The 16,588-nt window shown below is 40.4% G+C and overlaps 1 protein-coding gene across 2 annotated transcripts; it reads right to left on the bottom strand.

Moving 5' to 3' along the window:
• Positions 1-1,183: 1,183 nt before the first annotated feature.
• Positions 1,184-16,563, bottom strand: PRPF38A (pre-mRNA processing factor 38A). Of its 2 annotated transcripts, none has more exons than XM_040470245.1 (10): positions 16,274-16,563; positions 13,819-13,978; positions 11,742-11,863; positions 9,648-9,733; positions 6,435-6,545; positions 3,525-3,637; positions 2,894-2,920; positions 2,687-2,796; positions 2,158-2,206; positions 1,184-1,344 (listed from the first exon to the last, which is right to left on the bottom strand). In XM_040470245.1, the coding sequence occupies exons 1-10, from the start codon at positions 16,401-16,403 to the stop codon at positions 1,302-1,304; spliced, it is 951 nt and encodes a 316-aa protein (XP_040326179.1). In that variant the 5' UTR covers positions 16,404-16,563; the 3' UTR covers positions 1,184-1,301. The 2 variants fall into 2 exon arrangements, with proteins under 2 accessions (XP_040326179.1, XP_040326180.1); XM_040470246.1 differs by having other exon boundaries at positions 2,687-2,784.
• Between the last annotated feature and the right edge of the window lie 25 nt (positions 16,564-16,588).

The following is a 16,588-nucleotide window of genomic DNA, read 5'->3' as shown; positions in this document are numbered from 1 at the left end:
AGATCTCAACACCTTCTTGATTATCAATGCCCACGGACACTTTGCAGTTCTTATTTTGCTTCTAAGTCCTCAAACCCTTAGCTTCTTTGATATACTGTCTCCTAATTCTTCTACCTTTCTGAAAGTTCATTTCCATTTTCAGGTGGTTGACTGCATTGCTTTCTCTCACCAGTGTTGAGTGTTGCCTACGCTTCTGTTGTTGGCTTTTCTTACATAAACACACTTCCTGGGCAGCCCCCATTTAATTCTACATCTTCCACAATTACCTAAATGTTGTCAATTCAGGGTTAGATCACTATGCTCAACTCCAATTCCTACTTCTAACAACCTGGGCTTTATCTAGATATACCGTAGCAGTCTCTATACTTTAAGTAAAATTGAATGCATCATTTTTACTACCAAAAGAACTTTCACCACCTGCCCCCTCTAAAGCTTGGCCTCTTCCTGCTGTACTTTCTAACTTTGTGAATAAATGGCACTATTTGCCAGCAAATGAAGTCAAAACCGTGAATGGTATTAGATACTTAACTCTCCTTTTCAATCTTATAGGCCCACTGCTACCGACTAAACTTGGAAAATAATGACAGTCTTTTCAAGGTAAAGGCTGAGCACCATAACCTAGAATTCAAGGCTTATGGGGAAGAAAAAACATTATATAAGAATGTTGTGTAAAAGGTGTTAAGTTCCATTGTTGAACTGTTCAATGCAACTGGATTAAATGATCCAGAAGAAGTCTTAACATTTGAATACATTCTGTTCTTACAGAGCTGCTGCTAACTCATCAGTTTTCATGTTTATTACGTAGTGCTGCTGAAAAAAAGTCTGGGAGAGAATAGGTTTTACTGACTTGAGTTTTGAGTGTAACAGCAGCAGCACAAATCTCAGGATTCTCAGAACAGTTCTAATCACGGAGCAAACCAAAACTAAACTACAGAAATACGGAAAGTGGATGTGTAAAATTTAATAATAAAAGGATCACCATGCAGCCACATCCTCTCCTTGTCATTCATCCTCTCCACCCCTCAAATCCCTTACAAAGTTGAGTACAGTCAAGGTTGGTTGTACAGAGGGGTCGAAAGCAGCCCTTGGGAAGTGCTATCCCTCAAATGTGGATTATGATTCAAAGAGTGATACAAAACTCAGCACCTCTTTCATTTAAAAAAAAAAAAAGTGGAGAAACTTGGTTAAAAAGAGCTAAAATATTCTCATAGCTGCCTAAGGTGTAGGTCTTGATACTTCCACATACACAGGTGACTTCAGATCCACATGAGGCCATTTGGACTAAAACCAAACTGAGTCCATTACTCATTCCCTCTCCGGCTCTTCTTGTGGCTTTTCTTAGATCTGAAATGGTAAGTAACACATACAAATCGTAATAAAGGTGTTAAAGGAGCTAGGCAAGAACTTCTGAGGAAGACAGGGGCATGCAGATACTGATGGGGATGGAGATACCTAATATTTATTTATTATTATTTTTTTAATGTTATTTATTTTTGAGAGAGACAGAGAAAGAATGGGAGTAGATTAGGGGTAGAGAGAGAGGGAGGCACAGAATCAGAAGCAGTCTCCAGGCTCCAAGCTGTTAGCACAGAGTCCGATGCGGGGCTCAAATGAGCTGTGAGATCATGACCTGAGCCAAAGTCAGATGCTCAACTGACTGAGCCACCCAGGCACCCCAATACCTAATATTTATTAAATGTGCTTGGTGTACTGTCTCAGAGCAACACTGAGTGACGCATTACTATCCAAAATTTGCCATTGAGAAAATGGGCTCTGAGAGGTTAAGAGTGCACCTGACAGTGTATAATAGCATATAGAGGTTTCTAATGAAAATTTATCAAATGAAAGTGACTTTGTCCAATGTCACTCAACTGCTAAGTGTTAAAAGTTGGGATTTAATCACAGGTCTCCTGAGACCAAAGCTCATGCCCTTACCACTATCCAAAACTGTAATCCTATGAGGAAAAAACAAACGAACACGAAACATATATAGTTCTAAAAATTCTCAGGGCAAAAGGCCAATTTTGTTCTGTAATAAAGGAAAATTCCTAAATATTCCCATCAAAACAAAATTTCAGGTCTAACTTAGTTATGATTGAGGCTTTAATTTCAGAATAAAGAAAAAATTCTTAAGTCAAAATAGAGATCAGTCCATACCTTTCAGGAGACTTTGAGTGGCTCCTATGTCTGTGACTACGGTGATGACCTAGGGAAGAAAGGTCCACTGGATGAGTGGTATTCTACCTACCTACTCCTTCACTGTCATTTTCACTTCCCCCAATCCCTTTAATTGGCTTAATATTTTTTTTGGCTTATGCTAGAGACAGCTCTTGTTGGTAGCACTTCTCTGAAATGTGTGTGTTGTGGGGGCGGTGGTCAGAAGAACCGAACCCACTTTATATACATTCAAGGCTTTATGGCTGATTGCACAAAAATCACATTTATTTACCACTACTCTGTTGGGTGGTGTTCCTATAATTTCAGATGAAAAAACTGAAGCTCATCATCTTTTTAGCAAATCTTATAAAGGAGAGTCAAGATGTGAACTCTTAACTTTCATATTCTAAGTTCATTTCCTTTTCTTTTCAAGCAATAATACAGTCAGGCACTTCTGTACTGCAGGAGGCTGACTAGGCTAATTACAGTTCTTTAAGACAACCAATAGCAAAAGGCCCAAAGGCTATACCTGGAGACTTGGAGCGGGATCTGTGCCTTCTATCTCGAGACCTGCTGCGGTGACGTCTTGGACTTTTGCTCCGATGCCTTTCTCGGCGAGGGGAGGGGCTGTGGAGATGACTGGTCAGATTCCTTTATCTGACAATATATTCACCACAACAGCACCCCCCCCTTCCCCAAAACCCTATCTTTCATTACAAATCAACTGAAGGCTTACCTCCTCCTTTTAGGAGACCTACTCCGCCTATACAGAGAGAAAAGAGGAAAACCTCAGTAGGTGCACCGCAGTTGTAGATTCCAAAAACTGTCCAAATTCTTCACTCGTATCCATGCCCTTTGTTCCGTAACTTTTTATTAACACCCTCCCACTCTAAGTCTGGGATTGGCCATGTCATCTGCTTTGCCAATGGGGTATTCGCAGATGGGATACTAACAGATACTGGAAGGAAACTTGTGTGACTGAGGCTGTCTGCTCTTGAATTCTACCACTGCCATGAGAACATGCCTAACTTAGCCTAGAATGAGACATGGAGAAGAGATGAGTTGCCTCAGTCATCTTAGTTAAAAGCCATCTTATACTAGCCAACAGACAGCTGACCACAAAATGGGTGAGTGAACTTACACTGCCTATTCTATTCTAGCCCAGCTTCAAATCACTGACTATAGCCTTGTGAACTACATAAATGGTTACTGTCTGCCACAGAGGTTTTGCAGGTGGTTGTTCTATAGCAATTAATACACTAGGCAAACATTCTTCACAAGCTGAATTCTTTCCTTCTTTGAAGTCCAATCTTCTTTGCTACCATGCTAAAAGTCTCTCTGGAAGAGGCCAATGACTAGGGCCTTACCTTCTGGGAGACCGGCTTCTACTCCTCCTGTAGCGCAGTGTGGGAGAACGACGGGGCTTGTCCAAGTCTCGGTAGCTTCTCCGGCGATGATCAGGTGATGGCACTCTCTCCAACTGGAAAAGAGATAACTTACACAGAACCATTTAGGAACAGTATATACACCCCCTCCTCATCCTGGCCCAAATTCCACCTCCAAGTGACTTTAAAATAACAAATACAAAGAGAACCCTAAGGACAAAAAGAACTACCAAATAAACTGAATGGTTTCCAATAATCCCACTATTATTCTAGTGTCGGTACCTTTATTCTGGGACAATGTGAGACTAGTGAGAAGTAATTCTGTTTATCTCCTTAAGAAGCTGGATTTCCAATGAGAAAGAAGAGATACAGATGTAAGATCAAGAAGATTAAAGTATAAACTCATGCTGTACTTTAATCTTAAAAATTTCCTCCAGGTCTGCCAACTGTAAAGACCTAGAAATATTGACCAAACCCATAGCAATGAGCATTTATAGTGCCCAGACTGTGGTATCTAAATACCATTATCCCTTTAAATGAAACCAAGGGCTCCCTGGAAAAATGGCTAATTTCAGGTTTGGGGCAGAAGCTTTGAAGACATGACTAGAATGTATCAGAAGCAAGGAGGCTGAGACTACCATGATTATATCAGTCTCTTGAGTCAAGTTGGGGGTCCCCCACTGGCCAAAGAGGGGACAATTTCAGCATCAGCAAGGACCATGATGGTTCCAAACATCCAATTTGCTTAAATCCATGAGTTCACAATGTTACCGGGCACAAAAGCACATTGATCACATTGGGAGGATACTATGGAGTCAACTAATTATTTTAGAAACTGATAAAGAGAAATAATCAAGTATTGATCTTTTTTTCTATATCAGCTGTACCTAGGAAAAATTAAGTGTTGATGTGGGAGATTTCTCTTTACAGCAATGTTTTAGGTAACAAATGATGAAAAGACAAATTAGAATATCACCATCTTACAACCGCTAATGGGTCTAGGCAGAGATCATCTAGGCACCATAGCTCCTAATTTGACAAAAAAAAGACAGCCAGACTTTGCTCACCCTTGGGGAAGTACACACCAGTACCTATAAAGGAGTGTTGCTCTACTCTACCTCAAATCCAACTGAACCTTCAGATCTAAGAATTTGTTTATAGGAAATATAAGGGACAAATTTAAGTGACCCCACAGGGACACAATCAGAAAAACACAGATTGTAAAATCTGTATAGAATAACATGACCTGTTTTATGGCTCTTTTTTGAATACTAATTCAAACTTAAAAAATATAGGGCAATTGGGGATATGTGAATCCTGAATATTTGTCTTTTTCCTTGTTTCAAGGTTAACTGAAATTCTAGTTAACATATAGTTTTAATTTCAACACTGAATATCTGATATTAAAGAATTACTGTTAATTTGGAGGTGCTAATGGTATCACAGTTAGGCCTTGTCTGAAATACGGATGAAATACAGGATAGCTGTGATATAGGTCAAGAAAATTGGTGTGGGGGCAATTTGGTATAGATATACAGAAGAAATAAAATGGCTGAGTTGATATTATGGAGGCTAGGTAATGGATAAATGGAGGCACATTCTCCACTTTAGCACATGATTGAAATTTTCCATCCAAAAAGTGGAAAAACAGGAGTGCCTGGGTGGCTCTTTTGGTTAAGTGTCTGACTCTTGATTTTGGCTCAAGTCATTATCTCAGCATTCAGGAGATCGAGCTCTGCACTGGGCACTGCATTAAATGCAGAGCTTGCTTGGGATTTTCTCTCTCCCTCTCTCTGCTTCTACCCCGCTTGTGCTTTCTCTCACTCAAAATAAATAAACTTTAAAAGAAAAAGAAAAGAAAAACAGAATGCCTACTTTTGGTTTACTCACCACATAAGAGCACCTCAGCCTTGCATGGCTTTCAATTCATGAATGTTTCCGTTGGCACTCACCTTAAAGGGAGCCTACTGGCTCAGAACTACACTTCCATTTGCAGTCAGAATCCATAATCCAGCATTTCTTGCCCCCCCCCCCCCAGCCTTTTTTTTATACATATTTTAATCACAAATGTTTCAGATCCTTTTCTAATTCAACCATAAATACTTCTACATTATCATATACAGTACTTTTCATAACAGTTTTAATGGCTAATAGTTGTAATAGTTTACCTGAGTGCTCCCTGACAGCTGGGTTCCTTTCAATTTTTCAGCATTATAACTAGTAAAGAACATGATCATGCAGTAGGTATTTTTCTTTAAAAAAATTTTTTTAATGTTTATTAGAGCAAGAGAGAGCATGTGCGCAAGGTGGGGAGGGGCAGAGAGAGAGGGAGACACAGAATCCAAAGCAGGCTCTAGGCTCTAAGCTGTTAGCACAGAGCCCAACGTGGGACTTGAACTCACTGACCGTGAGATCATGACCTGAGCCAAAGTTGGACATTTAACTGACAGAGCCACCCAGGCACCTCAGGTATTTTCTTTTTCTAAACTAGGCTTACTCCTTAGGATAGGTTCAACTATGAACAGTATGATTATTCTTGTCCTAAGTATTTATTTAAATAGCTACCAACTATGAGGCAATTATAATGTCCCAGTACTGTGCTAAGGGCGTTGTATATATCCTTTTATTAATATCCATAACAATCCTAAGAGAAAGGTATCATTAGCCTTGCTTTACAAAAGAAAAGACTGAAATTAATTTGCACAAGATTATGGAGAGCTGAGATACGAATCAACGTCTATTTAATTCAATGCTCATACTCTTAAATATCGTATTTTTTGGTTAAAGAAAGTTAAAAAGTAAAGTCCGAAAACAAAACAAGAAAGGACCATTCCCCCATCCCTTCCCCATAATTATCCCTCCTTCAACTGTTAAGCTCCCAGAGAGCCTGACCTTCTCATCTTCCTCTTCTTCCTCTTCACTGGACTCCACATCATCCATGTCCTCTTCTAGAGCGCTAACCCGAGGCTCCAGTTGCTCAGCTTCCTCTAGCACATAGCGTTTCTATGGAAAGCATAATGAGAGTTAGAGGGCCTTGTTCTCTCATCTATGTGTTGAAGCCCCAACACTGGGCTTCTGGGATTGACAGGAAGACTAGGGAGCAACAGCTGAGGCAATTTCATTTCAAAGACATCCTAGACAGTTCAAGATTTTCCTAAGGAATCTAACATACTTGGAACCAATACTCATATATCCCCCTGGAAACACATAAATACAAAGCTGAAGGTAACAACTTCATTTTCTGTTGGCTTATTCTCTGTGGTCTTTTACTCTTCCAGTCACTGAAATATCAAGCCGTATGGGTATAGCCTTGAATAAAAAATGGAGCCTCATATACAAGGACCAGTATGTTCACAGCTGTGACTCTGGTGGCTGGTAGTTGCAACGGGCTCAGAGCAGAATCTCCCCTAAGAGACCCACTGAGGCTCAGCCCAGTTTGGCGACTAAAGAGTGCCTTGGGTCCTGCTCTGGAATACCACCAACTCTCTACCTGACTCAGGATTTAGAGAACTGTCTATACAGTTCAGTGTGAGTCATTCAGTGTGAACACTGGAACTCCTGATTCCATTTTCTTCTGAGATGTGACTTAGCAGGCTTATCTATGATTAAGGAACTGAAAGACAAAGATGAGTTAAAAAATGCCAAATGGACTTGCTGGGTCATAAGATCCCTTTACCATTTTCTCCTGTCTAGGACATAAAGAATGTTGGACAGCCCTAGAATAAATAGTAATATTTAGCTTACATCTCACTCATCCCTAACAAAATTCTATGAAGTTTGGGAGAAATGAGACAAAGATGCCACTCAGTGAAGTCAATACCTCATTAAAGAGCTCCTTGGAAGAAGGCCCTCCAGTCACAGGATTACCAGTTTGTGATCTAAGACTGCATCAGACAGGGCATCCCAAATCCCTAATGCTCACAAGACTCAGAAGCTACTAAAATCACTATATTAATTCATTGTATTTGTGTTTGATGAAATTTGAATTCATCCCAGAGCAGCTTGTTGCCAATGTCCAGGCACATCAGAAGCTAAATTAATGAGGTACTTAGCAAGGACAGAATCAGAACAAAAGAAAGTGTTAAGGATCACTTCATCCAGAACAGATAGAGGCCCACACCAGACCACACTTCTTGGTGATATACATCAGTCAGATTTCAATTTTCTCTCTCAGTGCATGTTTTGTGGTCTTCTAGACTCTATGCAGACCATCTTCTTTACATCAATAGTCTTGCTTAAAGCTGAATGGGCTTTCAATCCTTTGGCTACAAACTGCACTTGAAAGTAATCCATTTCTTGTAGTATTTTTAAAAATGATAGCAGCTAATAACGACTGCTAACATAACCATAATGAAGTGTGAGAACTGGGCCCTGAAAGCATGCTTTCAGTTTTGAAATCTTGCTCTTTTTTTAGAGTTTGTTTATTTTGAGAGAGAGGGAGAGGGAGAGAGAGAACCCTAAGCAGGCTCTGTGCTGTCAGTGCAGAGCCCGACGCAGGGCTCAGTCTCATGAATGGTGAGATTATAACCTGAGCTGAAATCAAGAGTCAGGTGCTTAACCAACTACTGAGCCACCCAGGCACCCCGAAATCTTACTCTCTTTACTACAGTCTACAATAGCCAATACATAACAGGAAATATATATCACATTCATTTTCAGGATTTTTATTTTATAGGTTCCTTTAACTGGGTCACTATGGAGGAAGAATTGGTTCACTGCATTTAAATGTGAGCACTTACCTACCAACTGCTTTTTATCCAGCTGATTTGCTGCCTCATCTGACCCGTTTATCAGATACCTGCATTTCACTCTATTCCCTACTTTGAATTAATTATTATGAAATAAATATTACTTTGCTGAGTGAAAGAAGACAAAAAAAGAAGAGTATATACTGTATCAATTCCAAAACACAAACTAATCTTATTGTGACAGCATATCAATGGTTGCTTAAGGGTGAGGGAGGAGGGAAGGGATTACCCAAAAGGAAAAAAGGCAACTTTTGGGATAATGGATATGTTCACTATTTTTGATTGTGAGGACAGTTTCAAGGGTGTATACATATGGCAAAACTTACCAAATTGTACACTTATCAAATTGTATATAGTTTAATGTATGTCAGTTACACTTTAATAATAAAGCCATTTAAAAGAGCAAAAGTCTTTGTTCAAATGAAATCTCACTCTCAAGCCCAATATGTAACTTGGAGAAAAAAGGAGTTCCTGTGATTGAATATGTGGGGCTTTTTCCTCTTATTGCTCTCAGTAGCCTTAAAACAGTTCCACAGAGCATTTTAAAGACCACTGAAGTAGTCTAATTTCCCTATTTTATAGATGGGGAAATAAAACCAGGTCCCATAGCTAGTCAGCTATAACAACCACCCAGAAATTTAATCTCCTAATTCCCTGCTCATTTCTCCATTACAGACCATTCCCTTTCTCTTTAGGCAACCTACTTTATCTGTTTTCCCTATGTACTTTATGACAGTAGGTTTAAAATCATAGTCTGCAAAACCCATTCCTGAAAGGTGCTACATGGATAATCATTAGGGAAGGGAGCAGGGTCATAAAGATATTTAAGGGGTTCAGATCTCAGTCTACCACTCCTGACTCTCCTGTTTTATATCCTGCAATTTCCTTATAATATTTTAAAGAAGAAAGTCTTGCTGTGTTAACTCACTTTTAAAGCCCTACTCTTCAGGGGCGCCTGGGTGGCTCGGTCGGTTAAGCATCCGACTTCGGCTCAGGTCATGATCTCGCGATCCGTGAGTTCGAGCCCCGCGTCAGGCTCTGTGCTGACAGCTCAGAGCCTGGAGCCTGTTTCAGATTCTGTGTCTCCCTCTCTCTCTGACCTTCCCCCGTTCATGCTCTGTCTCTGTCTCAAAAATAAATGAACGTTTAAAAAAAAAAAAATTTTAAAGCCCTACTCTTCAAATACTTTATCTGTTTTCCTTTCACTCCCAATCCCCTTTTTCACAGTAGTAAGACTGCTTAATAAGAGGGCCCCTAGGATCCTAGAGCTCCGGTGTTTTATTATGTATGTGTACTTGTCTGTCTGCCTGTCTTGGGGAGAGAAGGGCGACTCTGATAAGAGACCTTTATCTTTTACCTGTAGCCGGGGTAGAATGATATCACAGACTCTCTCACTGTGCAGCAGTTCATCAATAAACTCATCCACATGCATCAGTTCAAACTCTGAAAGAAAAGTCATAAGCTTAAGCAACTTGGAAATAAATTTATATAGCCAACAAATAAAAGAAGTTTAAGACTCTATATGTAAAATATAGAGTACTTGGTATAGAAAGTGTAAACCCTCTGCAGCCTCCCCTTCCTGCATATTCATTAGTAAAGCTATTCAGTGTGGCAGTTACAGAGAAGGGATTACTGACAAACCTGGCTCAAACTATAGCCATTCACAGCCTTGTCATTACTTATCTTCATTCATTCAGTTCACCTTTACTGAGGCCATCTATGAAACCGGCCTCTTCTTAGAGCTGGCGATAAAGGGATGAATAAAGCTGTCCGAATTAGCAGGAGACCCAACACAAAAGCAAGCGCAAACAGTCCTGAATTGTATAGGGGTGATGTTCTTGAACAGATCATATAACTCAAGTACAAATTCTTATGTGAACGCACTATGTTTTTAAATATAGAACATGAGGGGCGCCTGGGTGGCGCAGTCAGTTAAGCGTCCGACTTCAGCCAGGTCACGATCTCGCGGTCCGTGAGTTCAAGCCCCGCGTCGGGCTCTGGGCTGATGGCTCGGAGCCTGGAGCCTGTTTCCGATTCTGTGTCTCCCTCTCTCTCTGCCCCTCCCCCATTCATGCTCTGTCTCTCTCTGTCCCCAAAATAAATAAACGTTGAAAAAAAAATTAAAAAAAAAATAAAATAAAATAAAAAAAAATAAATATAGAACATGTATCTTATATGGTAAACAATAGCCTTTTCAGGATTCTTTTTTTTTTTTTATTTTTTTTTTTTATTTTTTTTTTCAACGTTTATTTATTTTTGGGACAGAGAGAGACAGAGCATGAATGGGGGAGGGGCAGAGAGAGAGGGAGACACAGAATCGGAAACAGGCTCCAGGCTCTGAGCCATAAGCCCAGAGCCCGACGCGGGGCTCGAACTCACGGACCGCGAGATCGTGACCTGGCTGAAGTCGGACGCTTAACCGACTGCGCCACCCAGGCGCCCCTTCAGGATTCTTATCGTAAACATAACCTTAGTTCAGTGGTTCTCAACCAGGGGTCACTTTGCTACCCACAACTAATGGGGATGCTACTGGCATCTTAGTGGGTAGAGTCCAGGGATAATGGCTAAACATCCTACAATGGGCTGGACAGCTCCCCACAACAAAGAATCATCTGGATCAAACTGTCATTGACAGGTTGAGAAACCCCATTTTAGTTTAACATAGTATAATCATAAATAAGTAATTCCATGATGGTCATGACCATGTCCACCTTGTTCACCATGTTATTTCCAGTATTAGCACAGAATCTGGCATGATATTGGTAGTTACTATGTATTTATTCAATAAACAAATTAACAAGTTAATAAAATTTAAAGTAAAACACCAAAATCTTAACTTTCTACTGCTTAATGTTACATCTAGAAGGGAAAGGCAAATGTTCCTAATCTTTGGTTATGACACTGAGAAGAAAAATATTTTGACTGTATTACCCTGAATCCCACTCTACCACAAAAAATACCTTTTTGTAAAATGTATGGAGCTGCCCCCATTGGACACACTATTTTTCAGGGGATTCCTACAGAAGTATAAGTATACTTAATCTATACTGCAGTGTGAAATAAAGTGCTAGAAGAGACACCACTAAAAATAACTGTAATGATATATAACATAGGGAAAACTAACTTTGGGAGGTTTGGGGAAGGCTTTTACAGAGGTCATTCTAAAGGTAGATCTTATGGGATGGAGCACATGTGGAGGGAACACATGATGGAAGGCTGAGATTGACACAAGATGCAATTGAAAAGGTAGGCAACCAGGGACAGACTGGGTAAGGCTAACAGGAAGTCTGATGGAGTGCTCCGTGCAGGTGGTGGAGAAGCTGAATGAAGATGGTAATGTAATGGATGAAGAGGAACATTCACAACGTATGTTACAATGTGAAGGGAGAGATACTGGTGAAATAAAAACTGGTTCAGGGAGGAAGGTCCAGACATTTGGCAACATACTCACCCCCATTTCGGTTCTGGCTCTTGATTTTTCGATAGTCGTTGTACAGAGGCTCTAAGTACTTGTAGCAATCAATTGCAGTGCCTGTCAGCCTCATGTAAAGTGCTCCCAACATGCGGACATACCTGACAGACAGAGGACAGTGAAGCTACAGTCCATTCAAAAAAATTCTTGAGTTTCACACCTGCCTTTTTTCATATCAGTAGTGGATGAACAAGTTCTTTCTCTTCTTTGGCATATGAGAAAACTGCAATTTTAGAGGCAACATAGGGCAGCAGAAAGATAGTTAAAATTATGGAGACCTGGCATCAAGTTCCCATTCTACCATTTACTTGCTGTGGGAACTTGGGACATGTTGATCAACTTTCAGAGTCTATGTAACATGAAGATAGAACTTATTTACCTCACAGGATTGCTGTAAGAATCAAATCAGATACTGAATTTAACAACAGGACATATATATTTACTAACAATACAAGAAATAATATACATAGATGTGAATATATAAATTGTTGCTAGGCAGCACAGAAGGCTGGTTCTGGAAAAAAGTCAAAGTCATCTAGGTTACCATTCTGAGTCCATAACTTACTGATTTTGTTATATTAAGCAAGTTACTTCCTTTCTCAATCCTTGTAAAATGGAGATGATAATGCCTAGTTTAATGGCTTGGTGTATTTAGTGAGAAATGTGCATGCAGTGCTAAGCATAGCATATAGTGCCTAATAAAAGTTAGCTATTTTCTAGCTGTTAATGTTTTGTTAAAATTCCTTTTTCTTTTCTCCTGTATCCAACTACCCACTCAAATCTCCACTTGGAGTAACTAGTAGGCATTTCAAACTCCGCAGTTTCTTTTTTTTTTTTTTTTTAATTTTTTTTTCAACGTTTTTATTTATTTTTGGGACAGAGAGAGACAGAGCATGAACGGGGGAGGGGCAGAGAGAGAGGGAGACACAGAATCGGAAACAGGCTCCAGGCTCTGAGCCATCAGCCCAGAGCCCGACGCGGGGCTCGAACTCACGGACCGCGAGATCGTGACCTGGCTGAAGTCGGACGCTTAACCGACTGCGCCACCCAGGCGCCCCTCAGCAGTTTCTTTATATGACAAACAGAATAAAGTACAAAAGAATGTGTACACTGAAGCCAGCTTTGCCACTTACTAGCTGTTTGACCTTGAGGAAATTACTTAATTTCTCTGTGCTAGGTTTCCTCCCCTGTATGACAGGGGTAATAACTTTATAGGGTTGTTGTGAAGGTTAAATACCTATATGTAACTCCCTTAGAATAGAGGGTGGCACCTAATAAGCTATCATGTCTGTCTCCTATACTTGTCTGTGAGCTCCTTGAGAATGAATAATAAAATAGTATGAGCAGCTTACATTTTGGGGGTGTTTACCATGCGACAGGCACTGCACTATCTTTTTTAAATAAAATTTTAAATTTTATTTCAGAGAGAGAAGAATGCACAAGTGGGGAGAAGGGCAGAGGGAGGGAAAGAATCTTAAGCAGGCTCCACACTTAGCACAGACCCTGACACAGGGCGCGATGCCATAACCATGAGTCAGGGCTCAGGCACCACCTAGGCCCCCCAGCACTATCTTTTTTAACTCTCATATCAATCCTGAATTGGTATCCTCATCTCCATTTTACAGATAAATAAAGCTCAGAAAATGTAGTAACTTCTCCAAGGTCACAATAAGTAACAGAGTCTGGACATGAACCTATATCTACATGAAAGTTTTCCTATTTGTCTACCACACAATGTAGTTTTCTTCATCTTTGAGCATCCAGTGTTACCAACATATTAGGCACTCACTTCTGCTTAATCTATGTTCAGTGAATTTGTGAAATGCTTTTTGGGTGGCAGAGGCAAGGGGGTGGGGGGAGTTACCAGGACTAAGAATGTAAAGAAGATCAAAACCATCAGAACAAACAAAATACAAACTCAAGAACTCAGGAGCAAAGTCTGTAGGGTGGAACCCTGTAGAAATAAGATACATTGCTTTCACTCTTCTTAACCAAAGCCAAATTCTGGATCACTGAAATTGAAGCTTTTATATTAGCTAATCAACATTTCACTCACTTGAAATCTTCATTTTTGATAAACTCTACAATGATATCCTTCTCGGGTTGAATTTGAAGCATCTTCAAGGTCAAACACAGAAAGGGAGTTGGCTTTATGTTGCCACCATAGACACCACCCACAAACCTCAACTCCATGGCTTTATCGACTACAAGTTCAGCTAAAAACAAAAACAAAAACAAAATAAAGTGGCATCTCAGACACATTAGGCCCAGCTTTTCCCAGTGTGAAGTGGAGAGAAGTTAGTTCAAGCTTTGGTACTCCTGCATACTAATCAATAATTTCGTATTAGGAGAATAAGCATGTCTGAGTAGGAATAATAGCAGCAGCCAATATAAACTGAAGTGTCACTATATGCGAGATACTCTGCTAAGCATTTCATATAATCTCAATCTTCACAAGCTCTGAAGTTCCTGCACTGAGGCTGTTTTCAGCTAAGAAAAATGAGGGCTAAGAAAGGTTAAGTGACTTGCTCAAGGTGCACAGCCAGAGAGTAGCAGGGCCTGGATTTACATGCAAGCAGTCTAATTTCAGAGTCCATGCTTGTCACCATTGTTTGCCAAAAAACTGCCAGATCAAGAGTTAAATAACAACAACAAACCACTCTATAACTACATAACCCTGAGTAATTGTCCTCTACAGAATGGGGATAATAATCTTTCACAAGTGTTTTCAAAAGCAAACACAAGCTGTGTGAACTAGGACAAGTCATTTTACTTTTTAACCTGTCAGTTCAAATCTGAATAATAAAGGTACAAAGTTTAAGGGCTATAGTGACAATCAAGTGAGACAAAACTAATGTTAACACCTGACACACAGCAAATAATGTATGAGAGACACCATTAGTGTCTTATAAATCAGATTTCAAGTTCCTTTACGATAAATTCTGTATTAATTCATTCAACATTACAGTTGACAACTTATAGCCAGGTGCTAAATACTAGAGAAACAGGTAAAGGGATAAAGAAGGACAAAATTACTACTCTTACAGAGTTTACAGTCTGGCAAGGCAGAAAGCATTGAAAAAATAATTGAAATTGTGATGAACAGTTGAAAGAAGATGCAGGATGCATAAAATTATATGACGGGAACATAATCTTAGTGTTGGGGGAGAAAAGATCATGAGTTCACTTTTGGATATACCGAGTTGGCATGTTTTGGAATCAAGAGATTTAGATCTCAGAGGGAGAGATAAATTTGAAGGCATCTACATATAACATGTAACTACAGTGTGGAAATCATCCAAGGAGAGAATTATGTAATGAGAAAAGGCCCCAAAATTGACATGACTCCAAAATTTAATGGCGACTGAGAGAAACAATATGACTTGTCCATGGACACACAGTTAGCAATGGTGGCAACAACAGTAATGGCATAGGTGGAGTTAACAGTAATGGCATAGGTAACAACTAGCACACTGCTCTTAAAATATTTACCTGTAACTTTGTTTTTTGTTTTTTGTTTTTTTTTTAAGTTTACTTATTTCGAGAGAGAGAAAGCACAGGTGCGGCGGCAGCAGTAGGTGAGGGAGGGACAGATTGATTGGGAGAGAAAATCCCAAGCAGGCTCCCTGCTGACAGAGGAAGAACCCAAGGCAGGGGATCCATCCCACCAACCCTGGGATCATGACTGAGCGGAAACCAAGGGTGGGAAGCTTAACCACTAAGCCACCCAGGTGCCCCTATACCAAATACTTCTTGTACTTTTTTAAAAGTTTATTTATTTTGAGAGAGAAAGTGCGAGTGGAGGAGGGGCATAGACAGAGGGGCAGAAAGAGAATCCCAAGCAGGCTCTGTACTGTCAGCGCAGAGCCCGATGTGGGGGCTCGAACCCAGGAACCATGAGATCATGACCTGAGCCAAGTGGAAGGCTGAACCGACTGAGCCACCCAGAGAGCCCCATACTTTTTGTACATTATTGTATTTCGCCCTTAGAACAAACCTTTGAGGTGGGCATTAAACTCATTTTACAGTAAGAATCAGCCATGGTTCACTGGGTAACAGAGCTACTAAAATGAGGAGCCAAAATTCAAAGACTGAAAGATTACCAGTTCTTCTCTGAAGAACTGATATTTATATTAGGATCCGAACGTGGGAATACTGCAAATGGTCCAGATTTAGGGACAGTAAGACCATGAGTTGGGTATCAGGTATGTTAACGTTCCTTTAAGAACTTTAGGATCCCCGAGCTTAACAATGTTTGGGAACTCAGCAGATAATTATGAAATATGGAAAGACCCACAGAACCCAACTCAGACATGCCTCCGACTAAGGCGCTAGCATATTCACAAGTATCCCCAGAGATCAACACAAAACTGGATACATAGTAGGAGCTCAGATTTTTCTGAACGACTGACAGATTCCCCTCTGTTTCACCCCCTTGGGCCAGTCTTGGAGGCGCCCAGTCAGAACTGGGCCACACGGCGGCGGAAAAGAGTCCGCGCGCTCCCGCTCACCCGTCAGTCCAAAGCACTCCTCTTTCCAGTACTTAGACTCGTAGATTCGCGTCCGAATGATCTTCTCCACCAAATACTGAGGATTGGTGCCGTGGATGCTATGCGCATCCTTCACCGTACGGTTCGCCATTTTCGAACTCCTTCGGTTCTACTTCCGTCGGTTCCTTTAATGCGTCACATCCAGTTTAAAAAAAAAAAAATCCACAAAGGGACGGAGAAGGGTTCAGAAAGTCTTTAAATAGCTGAAGCCACCATCTTGATACCGGAAATGCTGCAAGAAAAGGAACTTCTCTCCGCTTAACAGCGTCGCTGACC

This window comes from Herpailurus yagouaroundi, unplaced genomic scaffold, assembly GCF_014898765.1.
Source record: "Herpailurus yagouaroundi ecotype Mexico unplaced genomic scaffold, PumYag 77, whole genome shotgun sequence".
In the NCBI taxonomy this organism is placed as follows: Eukaryota; Metazoa; Chordata; class Mammalia; order Carnivora; family Felidae; genus Herpailurus; species Herpailurus yagouaroundi.
This window is presented reverse-complemented; position numbering and strand designations above follow the sequence as displayed.